The sequence below is a fragment of the Numida meleagris genome, chromosome 13, assembly GCF_002078875.1.
Source record: "Numida meleagris isolate 19003 breed g44 Domestic line chromosome 13, NumMel1.0, whole genome shotgun sequence".
NCBI lineage: Eukaryota > Metazoa > Chordata > Aves > Galliformes > Numididae > Numida > Numida meleagris.
The window spans coordinates 13,580,349-13,604,001 of NC_034421.1; the positions used below are offsets into that span (position 1 = coordinate 13,580,349).

The window sequence follows — 23,653 nt, forward strand, 5'->3', positions numbered from 1 at the left end:
CACGATGATGCCGTCGTGTCCCCGTGCGTGGTGTCCTCCACGCGTCGCGTCCCCGCAGCGTGGCAGAGCCCCTACCTGAACGTCTTCAAGCACTTCCGCGTGGAGGAATGGAAGCGCTCCGCCAAGGAGGGGGACGTCACCGCCGTGATGGTAACGGAGGGACCGGGGCTGGCCCCTGCCCGGGGCGGGCGGCAGAACCCCGTCACCCTGCGCTCCCGCAGGACAAGAAGCTGAAGGGGACGGTGTACCGCATCCGGGGCTCCATCCCCGCCAGCAACTACCTGCAGCTGCCCCGCACCGCCTCCCAGTCTCTGGGGCTGTGCGGCCGCTACCTCTACCTGCTGTTCCGGCCCCTGCCCCGCAAGTACTTCGTGGTGCACCTGGACGTGGCCACCGAGGTGCGTGGGGACGCGGGGTGGGCATTCCCAAGGGGACGAGGTCCCCGGTGGGAGCTGCAGAAGGGGTTTAAGGAGGTGACGGAGCCCCGCGCTCCTTTGGGGTCAGCGTGGGAGCTGGTGGGGCTCCTCTCCGGTGCCTGACGGGGGCTGCAGGAAAGCTGGGGGGGGCTGCGAGGTCCCTCCCGACTCAAACGCGCAGGGTGAGTGATGTGCTCGCGTCTGTCCCTAGGAGAACCAGGTGGTGCGCGTCTCCTTCTCCAATCTGTTCAAGGAGTTCAAATCCACGGCCACGTGGCTCCAGTTCCCCTTCATCTGTGGGGCAGCCAGGGGCTGGCTGCACGACAGCACGGCCAGGGCTTCCAGGCGAGGTAAGAAGCGGCCCAAGTGAATCATTTAGAAAGACACTGGGGTTTGGAAGCGGAGTGATGTGGGTGCAGGAGACTTGAGGGGGCCCCATGCATCCCTCCTGCAGCTCACGGCGGTGGGTGAGGCGAGTTTCCTGATCTGCGCATCTGTGCTAGCTGGGAGCAGGGAGGTTGAGCCTGGGGGAGATAGTGAGCAGTCAGTAGTTTTCACTGGAAGCGCAGAGGGGTTCGGGGCTTTTTCCTTTCTGCAGAGGGACCCTGGGGAGCTGGGATGTCGGGGCTCCGAGGGAAGAAGGCGTTGTGCACCGAGCAGGTGGCATTTCCCATGGCTGCAGCCAGACTGACACGGTGCAGCCCCAACCCGGCTGCGTGTGCTGGCGCGGGGGCAGGAGCAGAGTGGTGATGGGATGGATGGGGTACAGCTGTGCCAAGTGTGCGTGCCACCCGCCTCGTGTCTCCTGCTTTGCAAGGGCCGTGGCGCAAAGTCTGCGGTGTCTGTTGAGGTTCTTTGTCTGCAGACCTGGTGGGAGCAGCCCCTGCCGACGCGCGCTGGACGTGCCTGGTGCTTGACCTGCACTACGTGCTCTCCCTGTACCTGAGCCGGCGGTACAGCCACCTGAGGAGCATCAAGCTCTGCTCCAACCTGCTGGTAAAAAACGTCTGCACGAGCGACTTGCTGTTTGAGCCAGGTGGGGAGCTGAGACCCTGTGGGATTTCAACCAAGCCTGCTTGTACCCTAGTGTTCTAAAAGCTGCCTTTAGAGCTGTAAGCGCAGCGGGGCCACCGCCTCTGACTGAGCAGATTGAATTCTTAGCCTGTGAGCATGGGAATGTGTCTGTGACAAGTGCTGGGCTGGCTGTAGTGCAGCAGCAATAGGAAGCAGAAGGGGCAAAGTGCCCGATGTGACGTGAGCAGGTTCCATGTGCAGTGGTGGATGGAGCTCCAGACCTCCCTGGAGGAAAGTGTCGTCTCATTTCCTAGCTGGAAAAGTAAATGAGTAGAAAAAAGTTAAATATCTTACCTCTTCTTGGGGGAAAAAAAAGGGCTTTGGCAAACCTCACGCCTCCCAGGGCCGTGCCCACAGACTCTGTTGTTGGCTTTTTTTGTCTCTGAGATCCAGAAATCTTCCATCACTCTATCTGCCTGCTCGCTGTGGCAGAGTTACTCAGTTAGAGCCTTCATTTCTGATCTGCTGGTTTGTGCTGGAAACCTGCCCAAACTCACTGCCCTGCTGGTAGGACTTCGAGATGCTGCGTGCAGTGAAAGGCTCCTGGGGTGTGTTATGTAGCGAAGGCTGTTGTGAAATTACAGCTACATCAAGGAGGAAAGAGAAGAAAATCAGAGCAGAGCCCTGGCACAAATCACACAACAATATGGAAAATAGAGATGAGGTGAAGCCTGGCCCCTGGGGGTTTATGACTCGATACCAGGGGTCTGTCCTCTTGGCTTGCCTTTGGAAGCTGGGAGTTTCAGGGTACAACGCTTGGTTCGTTGTTCAGCATTACAGTGTTTCAGTTGTAGCTTTTATGTTTTCGCTGCCCTTTAAGGAAGAGGAATTGTGTCCCGCTGGAAGCCGATTTCAGGCAGCTCCTTGCAGAGCCTTCTGTCACCTTCTGTCTGCTGTGCCACCAGGTGTGACGCTCTCGGAGGCTCGCCATGCCAGCCCAGCCTGCCATGGGGCAGCTCCAATGCCGCGGGACATGGCCTTCCCAGTGCCCAAGGGGGGGAAGTGGCACGACCACTACGACTACATCAGGTACCGCTGGCACCGCAGGGCTTCAGAGCTCCGCTGCTGGGGACGGGTTGGCACGTGGTGTTGGAAGACGGGATGGGTAAAGCTAAAGCTAAAGTAATGACATTTATGGGAAGGCAAAAGGAGTCTTGTAGGAGGCGGTGAGCTCAACCTGCTCCTGAGAGAGGCTTCTGTGCCAGACGTAGGGTATTGTATTGTGAGATCCTGCATGCCTGCGCACAGTCCTGGTTACGTGGTGCCTTCTGATTCTGCTCAGGTTCCCACCCGATGGCTGCAGGCTGCCCTACGACTCCATCCAGAGGAGCTGCTCCAGTCCTGCGGCAGGTGGGATGGCTGGGGACAGCGGGTGGGACAGCAGAGAGGACGCACTCGCCCTGTGCATGTGCTTGAGCACATCGATTGAGCGCATTGCTCTGTCAGAGCCCATTGCGTGGTCCATGCTGGGAGAACTGCCAGCAGCTCAGACTGGCATGGCTCAGCTGAAGTACCTGCACTTGCTGTTTGGGAGTGCTTGGACAGCCGGAGCAGAGATGTTTCTTGGTTGGGAAATGAGATTAATTCGAAGGAAGCTGTATGGTGGGCTCCTTTTATAGCCATTATTGAGAATTGAGAAAACAGCCCTCAGTGAGTCTCCTGGGGTCAGAGTCCTTTTCCTTCTCACTCCCAACCCAGGGCAGCAAATGCGAGCATATTATGTCTGTTATGAATCTGCTGTAGTCGTTTCAGTGAGTGTAGAACCAGGGGACCCAGATGGATTTTCCATTTTAATTCATCCCCACGCCTTTCTAGGCTCCATCAGCAGCTGAGTGGTGTGGCTGTTTGCTTCCAGGGGATGTTCAGGTTGGATATTAGGAAAAAGCTATTCTCAGACAGAGCGGTGCTGCAGGGGCACTGCTGCCCAGGGAGTGGTGGACTCACCATCCCTGCAGGTTTTCCAGAACCACGGAGATGTGGCACTGAGGGACGTGGCTCAGTGGGCACGGTGGGGTGGGTTGGGGTTCAGCTCTGTGATCTGAGAGGTCTTGTCCAACCTTAACGATCCTGTGATCCCTCCCTGCAGTAGGTAGCTAACAGGGCAGAGGGTTCCAAAGAGCCCAGCCTTTTCCTCTGTCACCCAGGTGACCACAGGTCAGAGGAGCCCCTCGGCCAGCTGCCCCAGCCGGTGACGTTCACCAAAGCGGTTCGTGACCGGCTGTCCCTCGTGCAGCAGATCACCAGTCCCAAAGCCGTAAGTGTGCCGTGGATGGAGGGTGTGACTCCTTTCTGCCTCACGGGGAGTTCTTCCCACATCTTCTCCTTTAGTTTCTTTATTTAGGGTGTAGAAGCTGCTGCTTGTCATCTGCAGCCTGATCTGGGCATGGCCTGTTGACCCAAAGCCTGCAATTAATTACTGGGTGGTTCACTCTGGCGTAGCACAGAGCAGAGAGGAGATAAATGCCAATGACTCCGTAATCATTAGACATCCATCCCCATCTCAGCTGGGCAGCAGATAATTGTGTCTTCCAATGAAAGATAGGAATTGTAGACTGGAGGCTAAAGGACTTGGTGGGGTGCGGAGCCACTCGGGAACGACACCATTGTCTCCCTGTCTCTGCCCTTGCAGTGGGTGCTGGGAGGGCTGAGCTGTGCCCAGGGCTGAGCCGTGCCCGGGGCTTTGCTCTTCCCCAGATGCCACACCGGTGCCCTGCAGCTGCGGGAAGCATCCCTGAGGTTCACCTGGCAGCCCCAGAGGCCCTGCGTGCTGGGGACAGGGAGGCAGAGGATGGCACACTGCGTGGCCTGGGGGACTCCAGGCGGTCCCTGGCCGTCAGTGACGGCGGCATCCACGTGTACGCGCACCGGAGGAGCGAGCGAGCCGCCCATGCCACCCGTGCGGGCTCAGAGGAGGTGAGTGAGCAGGCAGAGGATGCAGCAGCCCCGCATCCCGTGGGGGCGGTTGTGGTTCTCTTTGCCGTTCCCCCCTCCTTTTGGAGGCTGTGATGGTGGGATGCTTTGGTGAAGAGGAGAGGAGCTCTGCTGCCTGGGACGCGAGCTGTCGCTTCCTGCATGTGTCAGGGCTCCCTGTGAGCCGTGTGTTCAGCCAGCAGCACCGGGTTTGGCCGGACACTGATCCCTTCCCTGCTCCTTTATCCATCTGCACAGACCGTGCTGAGCACACGGGGCCCTGGGCGCCCTCCCCAGCCCTGCACATGTGCCCTGACACGGCTGTGGGGCTGACACTGCTGGGGATGGCTCAGCTCCCTAGGGACACTCGTGGCTGATGGCTTTGAGCCTCGCGGAAACAGCAGAGGGAACACAAGCTTCAGGCTGGCGTTTCAGTTAATGCTACGGAATGCTTTTGCTGGCATTGTTTTCTCTGGCTCTCCATTCTCTTTCAACTCCTGTCTGCATATGTTGAAAGGAGGACGCTGCGTTTGAATGCACTGACATTAAGGCACTTGTGTTGTTGCCCATCTGCACAGGGCGTGCACAGGAAGGGCTCCAGCGCAGACACACCAGCTGGTGGGAGAGCATCTCGCTGCAGGGTAAGGCAGTGCACCAGCCCCTCTGCCTTCCAAATCCAACTTCTCCTGGGATAAATAAAAGCTGTCCCTTGGAGAGGAAGCAGAGCTGTCCCAGAACCAAGCAATGGGGACGGAGGGGCCCAGCGGTCAGAGCGCCGTGGCGGAGCAACGGGCGAGCTGCCCTCATCCTGCTCTGACTTTTTTTTTTTCCAGAGCTTCTTACCAGATCCGATCCTGAAGCTGAGGAAGGTGATTGGCTTTGGGGGCTGCAGCACCAAGTGGGTCAGTACCTCGGGCGGATGGGTGAGCTTGTCTGTAACCACGTCCTGCTTCCTCAGAGGGGCAAAGGGCCGACGAGCACCGCGCTGCTGGAACATTTTGGCTGGGGAAAATGACCCTGCAGCAAACGGGCGTGAGGCTGTGTTTGTGCATGGGCATTCTGCTGCTGCAGTGGCAGAAATCAGGAATGGCGTGGGCATTTAGATCTCCTGGCTTCTGCGTTTCAACGCGTGTTGCCTCTCAGAGAGCCACTCTGTTGGTGTCTAGGAAAGAAGCGCTGTGTTTTGAAGCGTTAATTGTAAAGAAGGGGCCTTTGGGGTTCATCCAGTTCAAGGCTCTGCCAAAATTTGTCCCCCACCTCTTGGCTGTGCACGTATTACGTGGTCAGTTCGCTGAACTGATGAGAACGTCAGCTTGCTCTCGGTTTCCCTTTGCTGATAGGAGCGTACCTGTTGCACGGGAGAGCAGTCTGCTCTCTTACACACGTGCAATGGGTCTCCAGGTCTCCTGCATATTTAAGAGACCGTTGTCCCCAGCCCGGGCTCACTGTGACACCTCACCTGCCCTCTCCTCCTCGTTTCGCTCCTGCAGGCGCTGTGGACTCAGGACAACTCTGCAGTGGTCTACCCCTGCCACGCACTGATAGTAACCCTGCAGATTCAGACCGGCGAGCAGAGGTTCTTCACCGGGCACACGGATAAGGTAGATGTGGTTCCCTCCCGGAGGCACGCACTCGCTCCTGGCTGCTCCCATCCCAGCTCTCTGACGTCCCACAGGTGTCGGCGCTGGCGTTCAATGGGAGCAGCACCCTGCTGGCCTCGGCGCAGGCGGGTCCCCTGGGCGTGCTGCGCCTCTGGGACTTCCCCAAGGGCAGCTGCCTGGCCGTGTTTCAAAGCCACGTGCGGACCCTGCTGTCCCTCAGGTAGGTGCCAGCCCTGCAGGAGATGCGTGCTCAGCCCCGCTGCAGCCCAGGAAGCGGGGTTTCCGCTCCGTGTTTCCTTTCCCAAATTTGAGCCCTGTCGCCAGGCGGCCCTGGCGTTTAGGACCTGGAATTGCGAATGGCAGTTGTGGCAGCGTGGCAGCTTTTCCGTGCTATTGCTGCGTGACAAAGCAGGGGTGAACTACAGCCGTCCATCAGCAGGCCTGCTGGCAGCTCTCCCAGCACAGCCGATCCGCTCACCCCTCAGCCCTCCCCGTCTCCCGCGTCCTGTGCTCGCCTGCTTTGATCCCCAGCTGGGCTGCGTTGGGCTGCGAGGTGCAGCCCCTCACCAGGTGTCCCCCCGCTTCTCGCAGCTTTTCCTACAGCGGAGCCGTTCTCTGCGGCGTCGGGAAGGATGGCCACGGCAAAACGGTGAGAAGTCAAACTCTTTGTTTTTCGGCGTTTTCCCTGCCCTGCTGAGCGAGCGATGTGAGAGAGAAGGTGGGCTGTTCCTTCCGATCCTCCAGCTCTTGTGCAGATGGAGTACTGCTCCCAGCTGACAGCCGGGCCGGGAGGATTCTCCTTTTGTCCTGTGGGGATCGCTGCAAACCAACACGCAGCATCGCCTGGCTGAGGGACGCGTGCTCGTGCAGCACCTTGTGCTGGAAGCCCTGCAAGCACGTAGTGGAGGAGTGGGAATTGAAATGGGAGATTGGGCACCGACAGAAACCCAAAATACCTCTTTTGTAGCGTGAAGGGCAAGCAGACAGATGCAGGGTTTAATCCTTCCGTTCTGGGCGTTGCAGGCATTGTGTGCTGGAAGGGTGCTGGGCGCTGAAGCTGCCACCCGCTGATGTAGCTAGAGGATGACGCAGATCCCACACATAGTAGTCAAAAATAAAACTGTTTTCTGGGGCTTTATCAGTGCAACCGTTTTCACCCAACAATCCCTTATTGGCAGCTACCAGCAATTAGCTGTGCCGCTGCTGGCTGCCTGCAGGAACAAAACAAACAGCCGCAGGATTGCTCCAGCTTTTGGCCAGCATAAAGCAGCGCTCTGCAACCCGGCTGGGAGCTGGAGACCCACAGCTGGGGGGTGCACGTGGGCTGGGGTGACGCTGCGGGCTGTGCTGGGTGCAGCCCGACTCTTCTCTGAGAGCAGAGTGCTTGGTCACCTGCCTGTCCTCACTGGTTGTCCCCTTGGCTTTGGGTGACCTCTCCAAGTCCCTGTCCGTCTCCGTGCTCCTGCAGGGACCGCTCCATGAGGTGGTGAGGCTCTGGGCATACCCTGAGACCACAGGCACTGTCACTGCTTTGCACGTGGCTTGGCATCACAGGCAAGCAATGCTGGAGCTGAGTGGCATGCTACAAGGGGGAGGGCAGCAGACTCACTACCTCCAGCTCTCGTGGAACATCTCAGCCATAGCGCAGCTCTTCCTACTCAGAAAGCAGAGTTTGTGTATTTTCTTTCCCAAATTTGAGCCCCAGTGCCAGGTAGCCCCAGATTTAGGACCTGTAAATCGCAGTTGCCAGGCAAACGCGCTGCAGCGAAGCCTTGCTGAGCTGCTTGGACTGTCCTAAACTCTCTGCATGAGAAGATTTTTCCCTCCTTCAGTTTTGTTACCAGCTCCAGAGCAGTCCCCAGGCCGTGCAGCTGTTCTGCTCTGCTGAAAAACTCTGCCAAGGTTTCCGTATTTCAGCTGCTCTGCCGTGCTGTCTCCCTTCAGATGGTGGTGGTGTGGAACACTGCCCGGGTGACCCGCGGCGGAGAGGTGCTGGTGCTGGCCAAAGCCCACACGGACGTGGACATCCAGACCTTGAAGATTGCTTTTTTTGATGATACCAGGTAGGACGCAAAGAAATGGTGCCGGCAGCACCGGATTGGGCATGGCTGCGGAGCGCTCGAGGTGTGGCCGTTTGAAGGGAGCTTGTAAATCCGATGGGGAGCGACTTTTTACGTGGTCTGATTGTGATGGGATGAGAGGGGAGGGTTTTCAACAAAACGAGAGGAGAATTGGGTCAGATATTAGGGGCGATTCTTTGCTCAGAGGGCGGTGAGGCGCTGGCACTGCTGCCCTGAGCTGGGGGTGCCCATCCCTGGAGATGCCCATGGCCATGGATGTGCCCTGGGCAGCCTGAGCACAGCCCGCAGCATGGAACCGCATGGGCTGTGAGGTCCCTTGCAACCCAACCCTGCTGTGCTTCCACGATTTGGGCCTGCAGGAGCGAGGTTTGGTCCCTTTCCGTCCCTTACCCCATCTCTCATGTGACAGGATGGTGTCGTGCGGCCGGGACAGCGTGAGGCTGTGGCGAGTGCGGAGCGGAGCGCTGCGCTCGTGTCCCGTCAACCTGGGCGAGTACCACGCGCTGGAGTTCACCGACCTGGCCTTCGAGGAGGGGCACTGGGCTGCGCGCGAGCCCGACGACCGCACGCTGTAAGGGACGGGGCCGCAGCCTCCTCCCATCCCCGTGGCACCATGCTCGGGTTCCTGCAGAGCTGCGGGAGCTTCTCCCCTCCTCAGCGGGCTCTGCTTCCCCAAAGAGCTTCAGAGGAACCCAAGCCATGAGTCCTCGCTCGTGCCACGTGGATGTGTTGCCACGTGCAGTGACCTGAGGCTGGTGGTTTGCTTTCTGTTGGCGGGGGGAGCGGTGTGGTGCCAGTCCTCTGAGATACAAGCAGATTGGTTTTTTTTGTTTTAATGTTTTATTTTAATCACCAAAGCAGACCTTTGCTGCTAGCACGCGCAGCTCCAAGCAGGCTGAGCCGTGCCCCTGCCCTCCCTGAGGGCTGTGTCCCGTGCTGAAGGCTCTCACTGAAGCCTGTGCTGAGCTTTTGGCTTGTTTTCTGATCGGTGTTTCAAAGGGGCGGGAGAGGAGATGGAATAGGAAGCCGTGACTGTCAGGCTGGATGTCAGGTTGGATATTAGGAACAGTTTCTCAGAGTGGTGATGCAGTGGCAGGGGAGGCAGGGGAGTCGCTGTCCCTGGAGGTGTTCAGGAACCATGGGGACAGGGCACTGAGCGACGTGGTCAGTGGGGATGGGTTGGGGTTGGACCTGCTGACCTTAGTTCTTTTCCAACCTTTACGATTCCTCCCTTGCCATCTTGGCTGTAGGTTTGTGGCTCATAGAAAGGCCCCTAGATGACCCTAGCATGACACTGCTTTCCGTCTTAACAGGTTATTGTGTGCCTCCCCCCCTAAACCTGCATTGTCGCTGTAGGACTCCTGCACAGTAACACCCCCCTCAACCCGGATTTTTGCTCCAGGATGCCCACACGTTTCCTCTTAACCCTCGGGAACCGGAGCAAGGTGCCTTTCTCCTTTCCAGCTTCGTCTGCAGCAGGAGCGGCCACGTCCTGGAGGTGGACTACAAGAACATCTGCGTGCGGAGCGCGCGGCGCCTGCTGCCCGCCCAGCTGCAGGACGGGGCAGGTAGGGGGGCACAGGGAATAGAACCGACCCCTGTGAACACGAAGCAGCTGTCTGCCTGCTGCTAAAGCTTGTTTGGGCTTGGTGAGACCCTCGCCAGCCAGCTCTTTTCCCCTGAAGCGCCGCAAATAGTGCAGCAAAGTGTCGCTTTAAGAAAGAATTGGAGCGTTTCCGGCGCTGATTGCGCTTTCAGAGAGGCTCTGCTTTTAGAAGCCTGGAGCGGGGGGTCTTCATTGGCTGATGAGAATCTTAATGTAGAGATGGGGAAAAAGCGAAGCAGATCAATGGAAGGATGAATGTGGGGGTTTTTTTCATTACTCAGCCTGCGTGAAGCGTTTGGGAAATCTTTGATGCTGTGTGCGAAGTGCTACGGCTTTCAGCTCATCCGTTGATGTTAACAGCAGGAAGAGTTCACTTTCAAGTGTCACTGCTCTGCTGTCTTAAAACCCGGTGCGTGTTTTGCTTTGGCAAATGGAGCTCATTAACCTAGAGCTTGCCTCTTTGAGAACTCCAGTTCCCTCTTTGTGGGTGAAAAAACAGCCCAGGGATGAAGCCGTGTCCCTGGGCATCTCGGTGGCTGCAGTGCTGGCTGCCCTCAGTGCTGTGACTGTAGACTTTGTACCAGCATCTAAAGATCAGCTGCTTTCCCCGTTTCTATCACCGTGTCGTTGCCCACGGTCGTTCATCTCCCCCCACCTGTCGGACGCCGCAGAGAGGATTGGAGACACAGGGGTGGGAGTTTTGTGTCTCAGTTAACCTGACCACAAAATCGTTTGCAAGCCAAAAGTAGGGCAGGGCTTAAAAAGTGGCTTTTCTGTGCCTGGCGAGAGCCAGCAGAGCTGTGCGGAGGGTAAGGAGAAGCGCTGGAAGAGGGACAGGGGTGCCTGGGAGCTTCCAGAGGTGTCCTGCACTGTGGGGTTTCCAGCTGCTGGTGCAGCTCTTGGACGGGAGAACCCTCCCTTTGAGTTTCCGTGTTTCTAGCAGTACGCAGCTAAGCGTTGCCTTTTGGTTTTCCAGGCCCTGGCATTGCTATCAACAGTATCAGCATCTCCTCGACCTTGTGTGCCACGGGCTCTGCGGACGGCTGCCTGCGCCTGTGGCTGCTGGACTTCTCGGCCGTTGTGCTCGAAGCAGGTGAGCGGAGCAGGGAGCGATCCTTCCCCCCTCCACCCTGCACCAGCCTGCTGCTGGGAAGCAGAGCCCCTGCTCTGACGTCTCCTGAAGGAACTCTCGTGAACGAGGCCATTTTTTTTTTTTCTGCCTGCCCCCTGTCACCGGGGGTGACTGTCTTGGAAGTATTTTGCTTGAGTGACTGTTTATTCCTCTTCGTTCTTGTAACTCCTAGGGATGAGGCTGGAGGGCCCGGGGGGGAACAGGCAGTGCTTCTTGATTTCTGTGCCCTTGCACCCACAGCCCATCCATGCATGAAAAATTAGGGGAGAAGTCAAGCTGTTCTTCACTCTTTTCGAAACAGTCACCTTAAAGGCAGAGCCCAGGGACTGCTAGAAAGGGCAGAGACTGATTTGTCACTGAGCTCAAGCCTGCGAGCGCTCAACCTTGAGATCACGTGGGAAGTTTATTCCTACGTGCGTTACTTTCCCAAGTAGGCATCTGGCTCTGCAGCTGTGCTCCAGGTGCCGTGCTCCTTTTGTGGGGCTGTGCTGACTGCTGTGTCCTCCCCCAGAGCACGAGGCGCCGGTGAGCTCTGTCTGCATCAGCCCTGACGGCCACAAAGTCCTGTGCACGACCACAGCCGGGAACCTGGGCTACTTGGACATCCAGACCCGGGGCTACAGCACCCTGATGCGCTCCCACGAGCATTCCATTTTGGCCTTCTCGGTGGAGGGAGTTGGGAAGCAGATGGCGACGGTGTCTCAGGATAACACCATCCGGGTGTGGGACCTCGTGTCCACGCAGCAGGTGGGGGAGACGAGTCTCTGGGGATCTCATGGTTATTGATCGTCTGCCCGGGCTCTGCTTAGCTGAGTTATCAAAGCTCCGTGGTTCAGGGGCCCTTAAATGTCCTCCCTGGAGCATGGGGTGTACCCTGGGCTAATAAGCCTGGAGTTCTCTGAGTCTTAGCTTAATGCGTAATTTGGCCTTAGCTTCCGAAGATGTAATTAAACAAAACAGCCTCATTTGCTTTCTTTCCCTTCACCTGGTGCGTACTGCTTCTAACACAAAGCGCAATTCCCAAGGGCTTTATCTAAACGCCTGACGACCCAGGGCTTGGGATGCAAGCAGGAGGGGTCAGAGTTCTGTGGTGGGAGCACTGCGGTGGAGCTCTGAGGCCGTTCTGTGTGGCTGCCGGGCGCATCTCCTTCCAGCTGTGTGCCCCTGCTGTGTTTTCCCTGCAGCTGTACGACTTCACAGCTGCCGATGAGACGCCGTGTGCTGTGTCCTTCCACCCCACCCAGCGGATCCTCGCCTGCGGCTTCGACAGCGGCGTGGTGCGGACCTTCAGCTTGACTGCCTCCGACCTCCTGGCAGAGCACAAGTAAGTGGTGAGAGCTGCGCTGGAGCAGGAAGGGCTCTGGTGTCGTGGCAAGAGCTGCACTGATAGCTGCGGAGGTGGGAAAACTGCTTCTGTGGGGCTTGGCCGTTTGCATGTTCTCCCAGCTGATCAGGGAGAGCCTGGGGCGGTGGGAGTCTGAGCTGCAGCAGCACTGAGGGCTTTGTGTGCCCTCTGACGGGTGCCAGCAGTAGGAAAGGGGTTCTCCTAGAGCCCGGATGAACAGGGAGCTCTCGTGAGCCTCAGTGTGGGAAGTGGGATGCTCCAAAGGGAGGGGAGCTGGTCCCATCCAGTGGCAGCCGGAGGGCAGTCCTGCACTGCTGGAGGCATGGCCGTGCTGGGGCTCTCTGCTTGTCCCCACTTATTCTGCTCCCTTGGGTTCTTCACCGTGTTGCACTTGCTGTTGCTGCGCTTTTCAGTGGCTTTTCTTGTTCTCAGCTCTTTCACGTTTTCCACCCTCTCTCAGGCAGCACCGCACTCGGATCGCTGGGCTCACCTTTTCTCCAGATGGCAACTTCATGTTCAGCTCCTGTTTGCAGGGAACTCTGGCTCTTTACAGCAGCGTGGCGCGGAAAAGCCGTGTCCTGAGAGTCCTGGGTAAGTCCTTGGGGCTGTGGGTTGCCTTTTTCTTTTTAACCCTGCAGTATTTTTAGTAGCACAGACATTGAACGAGGCTCAGCCTACTGAGAGAGCTGCATCGTGTGTGTTTATGCCTTGAAATAAGCAGCACTGGGAAGCTTGGGCAGGGAAGGGGAGCTGCACTGCGCAGTGCATTGTACAAAGAGCTCCTGCCCCTGTGGGTGTGAAGTTGAAGTATGTGGAGAAAGAACAGGGGCTGAGAGGTTCGGGATTTTGTCCAGAATCACCGAAGTTTGGTGTCAGTGCTGTACTTGGATGTTCAGGTTTTGGCTCGGAACACACGCTCGCTGCCTGGCCACGCTCCAGGGACATAACAGTAGAATTCTGGTGGTGGAATTCTCCAGGGAATTGCTCTGACTTTTGTCATGTTTTGACCTTTGGGTCTGTCTGCCCGTGGGGCTGAGGTCGGTGTGCTGGGGTTTGGCAGTGACTTGCTCTGCGCTGGGGTTCAGACATCCAGGCTGCGGCTGGGAGCCCACATCCATAGCAGCTTGCCACAGCTGCTTGTAAGATTTAAAAAAAAAAAGATAAAAAATCAATTTTATTCCAAGCTCTGCGCTCTGAAAGCACCACGTGTTCACTCAGGCTATGAGCCTTGTCTTTGAGGTGGCATGGATGTAGCAGATAAAATCAGTAGCTTCTTCCTCACCAGAGGTTGCTCCTCTCTCAGGCCAGAGCATTACCCCGGGGCTGACCCAGAGGCAGGAGCTGCAGGTAGCAGCCAGCAGCGCCGTCACAGCGTTCTGCAGCATGACATTTGCTCCTCTCCTCACCCTCTCTCTTGCTGTGGCCCTCAGGTAACGTGGTGGCCCGGGATGCTGGCAGCGGTCCTGATGCTTTGGTGCTCAGCGGGGACAGCCGCCTCCTGGCCTTTGTGGGGCCCTCCAAGTACGTTGTGACCGTGATGGAGGCCTGCTCTCTGGATGAGGTACCAGCAGGCTCCCTGCAGTGCTGGGGGAGAAAATCCCCATGGATTACATCTCATGAGATAGGTCAAGGGTTGGGCAGAGCATTGGGGAGGGCCTCCCCAGCGCAGCAGGTGCTTGCTCAGGTGCTTACAGCGAGCTTTGTTTTCCACACAGCCAAGTTAAGGCTTCTGCTGCTTCTCAGCTTCACTCCCCTCTAGAAAGATAATTTGAAGAGCATAATTTGGAGATGCTGCTTTTGCCCTGCAGCCTCTTGTGGGATGTCCGAGTGGAGCACGGGAAGGAGTGTGGGGAACTCTGTAGCCTTGTGTTAGGAGAGTCACCAGAGCAGCCCCTGTGCCTGCCCAGCAGCTGTTCCTGAGGCTTCCCCAGTGCTTGCTCCAGGATATTTCTTCAGCAGCTTCTTGTTTCACAGCTGTTGAGGGTGGACATCAGCGTCCTTGATTTGAACAGTACGGTCTTGGACTCTGCAGTGAGAATCTGCTTTGCTCCTGTGTCACAAGGAGAGCTCCTGGTGTCCACTTCTTCCAACAAAATCCTTGTGCTTGATGCAAAAACAGGACGGCTGGTGCGAGAGGTAGGGCACCATGAAAGTCGTGTCTGAGGCATCGCCTCATGTGGGGCTTGGGCACTTCAGGAGGCTACATGAGAGAAGAGCTCATCCTGGGGGCTTCCAAGTGGTGAGCACATGGCTATTGCTATCTCAGTGTGGTCTTGGTTGGGATGAGCCTGAGCTTGTCCTGGTTTTCCATACTGCCACACTCCTGTCCTATTGCTGAAGTGTGAGGACGTGAACCTGTATTATTACACTGCAGTGGGTTGGTGGTAGGGGACTAGTTATCTTATCTTGCAGGTGGGGTAGTGAAATACCCGAGTGACCCGCTCACATTTTGAAACCTGACTGCCCTGTCCTCAGGTGCCCCCCGTGCACAAGCTGTCCTGTTCTTCCTTGGCGCTGAGTGAGGACGCCAGGTACCTGCTCACTGCTGGCGACAAGGTTATCAAAGTGTGGGACTATCGGATGCGCTTCGACACCAACTTCCAGGTACTGCACTCGGGGAGGGAAGGAAGCTGGTGTTCCCCTGATCCGTCACATAAAGCATTTCTCAATCCCTGGAGAAGAAAGTGGCAGATATGTGGCTTAGGCTGGAGTGTTTGAGCTGAACCCTAGGCTTGAGCCCTGCGTGCTGCTGCTCTCTGTGATGATCCTCTGCTGAGGGGCGCAGACGGAAGCATCCTTCCCTAGGCTTGCAGGGAACCACAGTGTGGCAGCCACGGCCCTGTTTGCCAGCATGGTGATGGAGTTCACGAAGCTTTCTCTCCCAGGTGTACATCGGCCACTCGGAGCCTGTGCGCCAGGTGGCCTTCACCCCGGACCAGCAGCACGTTGTCAGCGTTGGAGATGCCATCTTCCTCTGGGATTTCCTGGCTGTGCCTGCAGAGAGGTCTCCCCCAGCCCTGTAAGTGCCGTGTTACCTCTCTGCTTCCCCTTCCTCCAGCCCCTCTCGGTGTAACGCTGCTCTTGTTGCCTTCCCAGGGCTTGTTCCTCCGAGTCCCCTCTGCTGCCTGCAGCAGGTAAGTTTGCTTGCTGCCCTGAGTTGCTCTGGTCAGCAGCTCTCCCACAGCTGCTCTTCCTGGCAGTGGGTGGGCGTTGGGGGGATGGATTTTGGTTCTTTCCCTCAGTAGGATAGTCAGGTAATAGGGGGTGACTGGCTAATTAGTCCCATTGGCCGTCTCCAGTTAACTGGCACCTCTCAGTGAGAGGATGGAGATGGATGCTCTGAGCAGAGTGGTTCTGGGTTTCTTGGTAGGTCGCTCAGCCTTTGCCTTCTGTCTTTCCCTGCCCCTGGCCTCTATCTCTTCTGTCTTCTTGCTCCCTGGCCTTGCCGTCCCTGCTCTGTGTCCCTCCCATGAATGATGGAGCAGAAGCGGCTCCTCCAGGGCAGGAGCTTGGAGCCATCACCAGTGATCGCCTTGGGAAGAGGAGAGGCTTTAAGGGATGAAGGGAGTTACACGAAGCATTTTGTTTTCACAGAAGAGAGCTCTGAGAAGCTGAAGGATGTGTCTGATGTACCTCGGCAGACAATTCCTCTTCCACTGTTGTCCTCACCACCCTGTCTGGATGCCAGCTCTGCCCACCTAGCGGGATGTCAAAGTAAGAGGAATTGCTTGCAGGAAAGGGGGAAGTTGATCTCATTTTGGGAAAAGCTCCTCGCCTAGCTCTCCACCATCCTTGGAGCTGTCTGTGCCCCTCGTCCCCTTCCTGCAGGCTGACAGAGCAGCCTGCACTTTCCTTCTAACGTGGACAAAGCTAGCCAGAGGTGTGGGGGTTCAGCGCTTCAAACGCTGAGCTGCCGGCACAGCTCCTTGAAGGCAGTGGTAAACACCTTGTTGGACATACCCAGCAGGAAATGTCTGCTTTGCCCTCCACCCTGCCAGATGGGCTGTTACACCGAGCAGAACGCCACTACCAGAAATCAGCGGGTCGGTCGTGCGTGAAGCAGTCCTGGAGGATGGGGTCGGTTCTGTCCTGCTATTTTTTCTCTTCAGGTATTTTCTCAGAGTCAGACAGAGAGGAGGAGGCCGATCTGCCCAGCAGGGTGGTGGAAAACGGAGGCAAAGACGCCTCGGTCCTCGTGGCAGAGCCGGCCAGGAGCGAGGAGCTTGTCATTGTGAGACCCAAAGTGAGGCCGGAGAGCTGCAGGCCTCCCGCACCATTGGCAAATGGTAACTCGGGACCTTCTCCTTCTATCCCAGATCTTGGCTCCTTGGGGCACGGTGTGTATCCTGCGTGGCAGCTTGGTCTGTCCCTGAAAAGCAGAGAAGCATCACTCACTGTAAATGCAGCACAGGCAGTCCCAAAGCAGCACTCAGCACACGGGTGGCATGCTGAGTTGTGAGAGGAGGGCAGGGACGTGCTCCTTGGGGCCCTTCCTTGTCCCAGGTGTGATGGGGAAGTCAGCATTAAGGGAATCTCGTGCTGGGCCCCAAGTCTGCTTGTTTGCCTGGCTCTTTCCCTGCTGCTGCTTCTGGGTGTGCCAGAAACCCCTCTTCAGCTTGGAGCCCGTATCATCTCTAAGTGGCACGTTCTATTGAAGCCAGCTGAAATTAAAGCTCCCAATACCTCTATTAATAGAGGCACAGCCTCAAAGCTCCAGCAGCGTGTGGCGAGCTGCCAGAAGCACACAGCTGCCAGCACTCAGCCCCAGGCAGGATTTGCTGGAAAGCTTCAACATAAAACTGTGCCTCTGCCGCTCTGGTTAGAAACCTCTCTCTGGCTGCGTGACTTATGCTTTGCAGTGATGCGTGCAGCGTGGCTGCCTTTAGGCTGTTCGGAGCGTGGCTGAGTGGGGTGATGGGAGGGCTGGGTATTCTTCCTTTGCTCCTGGAAAGCTGGTGCTTTTCCTCCAGCCACTCACACTGTCACGCAGGAGCGTGTGTGGCTCTGCAGTTGGGTTTTTCCTCTCCCATGTGTTAGTGTATATGCACACACACAGTATCAGAACAGACAAGCCACAGCATAGCTGCTGATCCCAGGCCATTCCCATGGGCAGCAGCATCACATAGGCGCTGTTTTCTTCTTTGCATGGCAGAACCCAGAAAGGAGAGCAAAAGTCCCAAGTCCCGGTGCTGCGTCCTCCCAGATTCGTACCGGCATTTCACTCCTCGCTTTAAGGCCTCCGTGCTCCCCCAGGTGAGAACTGTGCTGGTTGCTTGGCCGGGGGGGGATGGGGCATCTGGGAGCTGGGCTGGGTGGCTTTTCAGAATTGTTTCTGATTTTTGTTCTTTGGTGAAATGCACCCCCGGGCCTGATGTCCAAACAGAACCCCTTAACGTTAGTCCACGTTTCTCCTCTGCATGCAGCTCTTTGCAGGCTGTAGCAAACAGTGAGTTGTGCTCAGTTCGTTCTCTGCTCAGCAAATCTGCATACGTTTTTATTCAAAGGCGATGGAAATGGCATGCGCTATTGAAAGTGAAAGACAAGCGAGCAATGGCGTGATTCATCACACACACATATTTGCAAGCAGATGCGTTGGCAAAGCAGGCTGGGGAAGGCAATCCATCGGGGGTAGTGAAGGTAGTTAAGGCACAGCTCTACGTTAATAATCAGAGCGATAATAAAACAGAAACTTAACCTTTCCCTAAGCTCTGCTGGTCACAGTGAGTGGGAGAACAGCTACGTTCATCTTGCATCCTTAGTTCCTTTCTCTGCCCCGCACCTGGTCGTGCTTTTTCCCTCGCTGTGTCCCTATTCCAAGTACATCACCAAGTCAGCAAAACCCACCCAACTTCTGCCCGGCAGGATTAGCAGCTGCTCGTTGGATGCTGCCAGCCTGTTTTGTGCCCCGTCTGAAAGCATCTGTGCCTGGCTGTGTTGGTGCAGTTCCTCTTTTATATGTATGTGTGCACTTATTGATCCATTGATGTGCTGAATGTGAATCGTGTGAGCACTGGCATGAATTCATGGTGTTGTATGCGTGAGTTAGATGCGTGTGCTTGCACGTGTGCTTTTCTTAAGTGTGTCCTGACTGTACCCGACCAGGCCATCCTCCCAGTGCTTACTTTAAGCCTGTGTCTACTTTTCTTGCAGAGTTTCTCGTCTCCTCCAGCTGGCAACGAGGTCTTGAAGCTGAAAGCGGTGATCGGCTACAATGGGAATGGCAGAGGGAACATGGTGTGGGACCCGGACACAGGTATGCTGGGAAGGGCCCGCGGGGCTGGGAGGTGTGTGAGCCCTCGCTGTCTGCACTTGCACACTTGAGCTGAGGTCCTTCATCAAGCTGTTGGGTTGGGATCTTTGCTTAGGATGGTGAATCTTCGTGCTGACAAAGCCCAGTAATCCTTCTTCTTTGCTACTGGTGTATGTTCGTGGATAGGGACAGCATCAGGCTCGAGCTGTCAGATGGATAGAGGAGGGTGGGAGCTGCCAGAGAGTCCATCTCACCTCCTTTCTCCAAGCTGGAGCGATGCTCAGCAGCTTTTCTTTGCCTGGGTTAGGGGAAGTGAGATTTGCCTCACTCCACTCTCAGCCAGTAGGAAGGGTGCTGCAGGGGCTATGTAGAGTCAGCTTTCAAGTATTACTTAAATAATTTCAGCGGTCTGCGATGTGAGTTGTAGTGGGTGCTGTGAAGCCTTTACAGGAAAGCATCCCATCTGCTCGTTCTGTGCTAGGCTTCTTCGCCTACACCTGTGGCTGTGTCATCGTGGTTGAAGATCTGCACTCAGGGTCACAGAGTCACTGGCTTGGCCACGTCGAGGAGATCTCTACGCTTGCCATCAGCCACGATGCCCAGGTAGGAGAGGCTTCTGCTTGCCCAGGGCTGTGTTTTGTGTGGGTCACTTCAGGCTAAAGGAATGGCACCGACTAAAATCCCGTTTGTGTTTTCCTCCTTTTACCTTCTGCATGGAGACCTGCATGGGGTTATGGGAATAAACCCAATGGGTTCTGAGCCTAGCTATTCCTTGTGCTGGCTGCTGTCTCCCTCTGGGTGATGCCACCATTCCCACCTCCTGTCAGGTGATGGGTTTCTTGCAGAATTTTCCATTTGCCAGCTGCATGACATTAATTTGGGTCTAATAGTTGCCAACACTAACAAAATATTCTCTAATCACTTACCAAGGTCTCTATGACAACGTATCGTTCTGTTAGGTTCTGGCTTCTGCCTCGGGAAAGAGAGATGGAGACTCCCATTGTCAGATCTGCATCTGGAACACGCAGGATGGGGTTTGCACAGCAAGGCTCTTCCACCACGAGACGCAAGTCCAAGCCATGGCGTACTCTCGGGATGACAGGTTCCTCGCTACCGTGGGTGAGTACCCCTGTAACTGCCGGGTGTGGGTGCAGGAGTAGGCATGGAATAGACAGCTGAGGGGAGGAGGATGCTGTAAGTGGATGAGAGCTGCGAGGTGCGTCCCAAGCTCACGGGTCTGAGCAGCAGCTGCTGCTTGGCGGCCTCGGCACTGGGACTTGGTTTCACAGTGAAATTGCCAGGAAGCCTAATAAACAGGAGAGTGGATCGTGCAGCGTGTAAGATCGCGGGTGATCTCCTCAGGTCCTCCCAGGAGTGACCACGAGCACAGGGGTACTCTGCAAGTGAGCAGCTGTCAGCGTTCTATATGGGGGACAATGTGCCCTGTGTTTCCCAGGCATGGCTAGCTTGCTCTCATTGCCCAGTAAGCTCATTTTTCTTGAAGATACAGCTTTTTTCTAGTCCTTGTTAAGGCCGTGCAAATAGTTTGCAGTTACTATATATAGTATCCAAAGGGAAATGCCTTCTCCTGGACTTCTTATTGTTGCTTAGCTGGAACTGCACAGAAGTAGCCAGGCTTCACGCTGTGAGCCTCCTGCCAGGCGACAACGCCAGCACAAGATGGACACTCAAGCTGTCTGTTTTGTTTAGGAAGGGGACATTTAAAGGACAGACACGCAATTAGTAAGTTCTAGTTTTGCAAGAGAGAGGACCTGTGGAGCAGGCAACACATTCGCTCTGAGCTGGTGAGTCTGCCCTTGAAAAAAAGCAAGCTTTGCTCAAGAGAAAGAGAGCTTTGTGCTCTCTGCAGAGCAGCGTGGGAGAGGAGCCCTCCTTCTCCGGCTCTTTTCTGGACTGCAGAGAAGGAAGAGGCTGAAAGTCTGCCCTGATTTGTGGAGCCTGATGTGGGGAAGGCTGATGAGCTGCCTGCTGTGCGGGCTGAGAGCTGGGGATGCATCGCCACGGCTGCTGCCTCCTGCTGCCAGCCAGACAGTGGTGGCTTCCATTAAGATCAGTTCCCATCTCTGCATTGCCCTCAGCAATGGCAACCTCTGTTTTTCAGTTCAAAGCTGTTAGTCCTGAGCTCATAGTGTCCCTGGAGGGCTTGTGCTGGACGTATGCTGAGGTGTGCCAGAGCTACCAAGGATGCAGAAACAGCAGAGAGCCTGCTCTGTGTGCTGCAATCCCTACCAGGCCAGTGCTGGCTGGGTCAGACATAGGCTGCAGACGGTGCTGCAGGTCCAGCTGTGCTACAGTCTCTAGCACAAAGTGTTGGGGCAGCTTTACTCATCGTCAACTCAGATGCCAACCTGTTACATCACGGAGCCTTTGCTGCCCCTGAAGCACTTCTTGGCTTTTGCTGAGCATGCAAAGAGACGTGCCTCTGCCTGAGGCAACAACTGGATGACACGAGTGTGTGATGGCTGATGGCCATCCTAAGGAAACACTGAGGCTGCAGAATTAGAATCACAGAGTCCTTGGAGTTGGAAGGGACCTTTAAAGGTCATCTAGCCCAACTCCCCTGCAGTGAGCAGGGACACCTGCAGCTCCATCAGGTTGGTTCCCTCCTTCTACTGTCTTTCCTGTTCTACCTAGGGGACTACAATGACCAAACCATTGCTCTGTGGAGTACCTACACTTACGAACTCCTGTCGTCGACTCGTATCTCGGAGCCAGTCCATGACATGGCTTTTAGTCCTTTTTCTCACAGAGAAATGGCCTGCGTGGGGAAGGGAGCGGTTACGTTTTGGCTGCTGGAGCAGCGCGGGGCTGACATCGATCTCAAGGTAAATCTCAGTTTTATCATCTATTGAAACGTACGTTCTGTATTTCTGACGTCTTTTCCAAGCCCTGGTGAGAGAGATGGAGGCTCTGCCCCCACAGTTCTGCAAAAGCTGATGATCTCTCAGTGAGAGTGTGATGTTGGCCGTGAGTGGCTTTCAGTTCTATTTGACGCACAAGCTGAACTCATTGAGGGTGGGAGGAGGAGGTGGTTTTCTTCCCTTTTAGCTAAGCATCACGTTCTCTTTGACCTTTCTGTTTCTTGTGCCCTGGCAGGTTCATCGGGCCCCTGCGCCCGAAGTGTTAGGCCCGGTGGAGCTGACGTCTCTGTGCTATGGGGCTGACACCCTTCTTTACAGCGGGACCAACTCGGGCCAGGTCTGCGTGTGGGACACGGAGACTAATCGCTGCTTCATGACGTGGGAGGCCGATGAGGGCGAGATCGGTGGGTGCAAATGTGGTGCTAAGGGACGTGGTGTAATGGGGAGGTATTGGTGGTAGGTGGACGGTTGGGCTGGGTGATCTCGGAGGTCTTTTCCAACCTTGGTGATTCTACGATTCTAAATACCCCTAGCACTGGGCTGTAAAAAAAAATCTGATGGAAGCTTGCGACGGGCAGCGCTGTGCTTGCCTGCCTCTGATTTCAGCTGTGCTTAGAAAAATTGCTTTTCTCCGTTGGGTGCCAGTTGATCTGTGAGCCGGGTGTCCTTGTCAAAGCTGAACGGGCTGGGGGGGCTACTACTGGGCCGTGAGAGCAGCAGGTGTCAGGCTGCTGCAGACCCGTCCTGTCCTGCCCAATGAGTTGGTGGCCTGGGCGTTGGCTGAGAGCCGAGGGGTTTCTTCATGGCTTTACGGGTGCCTCCATTCGCCTCCCAGGTGTGCTGGTGTGCCGGTGCAACAAGCTGGTGAGCGGCAGCAACACGAAGCGCATCCGCCTGTGGGCAGTGGGGGCCATGCGGGAGCTGAGGCTGAAGGGGCCCGAGGCCAGGAGGTGGGTCAGGGCCCCAGCGCCTGCTCTGCTTGCACCCACCTCGTGCCGTGCTCCTGAGGTGCTGTTCCCCTCATCTGGCAGCCCCAGGAGCTGTCTGAAAGGTGGCTTCTCGTGGATCTGTGTGCTCTGCCTACAGCCACGCCGCCGCTCTTCATCCTTAGCTTCTCCTCTCCATCCCTTCACTGCTGACTCCTCCTGCCTGGGCCTTTTGATTGGATTGTTGCTAAAAAACAGCTCAACCTACTGGAAATGGGTGGAGTTTATGTCAGTTGCTGGTAGAAACTCCTTTAAAAGAATTCATCTCTTATGCTACTGCATCCTGTTTTCTTTCCCTCTTATCAACAATGGTCTCCATGCAACACCAGTCACTGTTCAACATTCAGGAGCCCCTCACTGAACTATTGATCTCCAAGTACATCACTGTGCATACTAGAAAATTGCATTTAAAGGAGGCAGTGTCTGTTCCAGCAGCTGAGCCGTTCCCTCTTGGATCTTCCCTTCCTCCAGACCTAGCTCGGTCGTGCTGGAACATGAGATCACCCTGGATGGGACGATAGTCAGCATGGCCTTCGATGACTCTTTAGAAATGGGAATCGTGGGCACCACTGCAGGAACGCTGTGGTACATCAACTGGATGGAGAGCACGAGCATCCGGCTCATCAGTGGCCACAAAAGCAAGGTTTGAGGGACAGGGACGGTGCACTTTGCTGTGCAGAGCAGCGGGTGTTCTGCGTGATGCTCGTGCCCAAGGGGCTGTGCTCCAGGCATTCCCACGCTCAGCTGCTCCAGCCTTAGGTGTTTTATCAGCCTCAGCCTGTGAGTAGCTGTGGTTCTTTCTGCTGGAGTGGAAAATGCAGCTGGCAGAGTCACTCAGGTTTAATTCTGGTGTGCTGCGATGTCTGGAAGCAGGCTGTTAGCTAGACATCCGTAATGGAGAGTTTTCTTTGCCTAAAGCATGAAGGTCTAAACTAGAAGGTTTCCGCTGGTAGAAGATATTTCACGTAGATTTATGCTGTGTAGTGCCTGGTTCTAGCTTTGTGGTTAGGCTTACTGATTTCCATTGCAAGCCTAGCTGTCAGCCCCAGATTTCTTCTAAGCCCAAAAATTAAGCAGCTCTCTTTGCTTTACATATGGGGCATCACGTTTGGAGGAGTCCTGGGGGATGGGAGGGGCAGAGGAGCTGATGTGCTGCAGGCTGTGGCATTTGTAGGGCCCCTGTTCCCCATCTCCCTCCTTGCTGCAGGTGACCGAGGTGTCCTTCAGTCCTGACGAGACTCACTGTGCCACGTGTGGGGAAGATGGCAGCGTGAGGGTTTGGTCCCTGGGCAGAATGGAGCTGGTGGTACAGTTTCAAGTGCTGAACCAGGTAATTGCTTGTGGCACTTCAGTCTTTTTGTCTGGGTAGG

General features: G+C 56.0%; 1 protein-coding gene across 1 annotated transcript in view; it reads left to right on the top strand.

The window, feature by feature from the left end:
* WDR90 (WD repeat domain 90) overlaps positions 1–23,653 on the top strand; it is a gene marked incomplete at its 5' end in the record, with an annotated part of 28,716 nt that continues 5,063 nt past the window's right edge. The window contains 36 exons of the mRNA XM_021411776.1: positions 1–150; positions 222–398; positions 628–766; positions 1,282–1,452; positions 2,396–2,519; positions 2,773–2,840; positions 3,635–3,744; positions 4,185–4,403; positions 4,979–5,041; positions 5,234–5,302; positions 5,891–6,001; positions 6,076–6,221; positions 6,593–6,650; positions 7,946–8,064; positions 8,492–8,653; positions 9,547–9,650; positions 10,665–10,781; positions 11,332–11,567; positions 12,005–12,144; positions 12,626–12,756; positions 13,596–13,726; positions 14,140–14,301; positions 14,641–14,769; positions 15,051–15,184; positions 15,262–15,299; positions 15,760–15,879; positions 16,275–16,451; positions 17,318–17,418; positions 18,316–18,418; positions 18,897–19,018; positions 19,375–19,534; positions 21,071–21,261; positions 21,533–21,701; positions 22,133–22,247; positions 22,755–22,926; positions 23,491–23,613. Of these exons, the coding sequence (XP_021267451.1) occupies positions 1–150; positions 222–398; positions 628–766; positions 1,282–1,452; positions 2,396–2,519; positions 2,773–2,840; positions 3,635–3,744; positions 4,185–4,403; positions 4,979–5,041; positions 5,234–5,302; positions 5,891–6,001; positions 6,076–6,221; positions 6,593–6,650; positions 7,946–8,064; positions 8,492–8,653; positions 9,547–9,650; positions 10,665–10,781; positions 11,332–11,567; positions 12,005–12,144; positions 12,626–12,756; positions 13,596–13,726; positions 14,140–14,301; positions 14,641–14,769; positions 15,051–15,184; positions 15,262–15,299; positions 15,760–15,879; positions 16,275–16,451; positions 17,318–17,418; positions 18,316–18,418; positions 18,897–19,018; positions 19,375–19,534; positions 21,071–21,261; positions 21,533–21,701; positions 22,133–22,247; positions 22,755–22,926; positions 23,491–23,613 (4,761 nt within the window). The remainder of the gene's footprint in view (positions 151–221; positions 399–627; positions 767–1,281; positions 1,453–2,395; positions 2,520–2,772; positions 2,841–3,634; positions 3,745–4,184; positions 4,404–4,978; positions 5,042–5,233; positions 5,303–5,890; positions 6,002–6,075; positions 6,222–6,592; positions 6,651–7,945; positions 8,065–8,491; positions 8,654–9,546; positions 9,651–10,664; positions 10,782–11,331; positions 11,568–12,004; positions 12,145–12,625; positions 12,757–13,595; positions 13,727–14,139; positions 14,302–14,640; positions 14,770–15,050; positions 15,185–15,261; positions 15,300–15,759; positions 15,880–16,274; positions 16,452–17,317; positions 17,419–18,315; positions 18,419–18,896; positions 19,019–19,374; positions 19,535–21,070; positions 21,262–21,532; positions 21,702–22,132; positions 22,248–22,754; positions 22,927–23,490; positions 23,614–23,653) is intronic.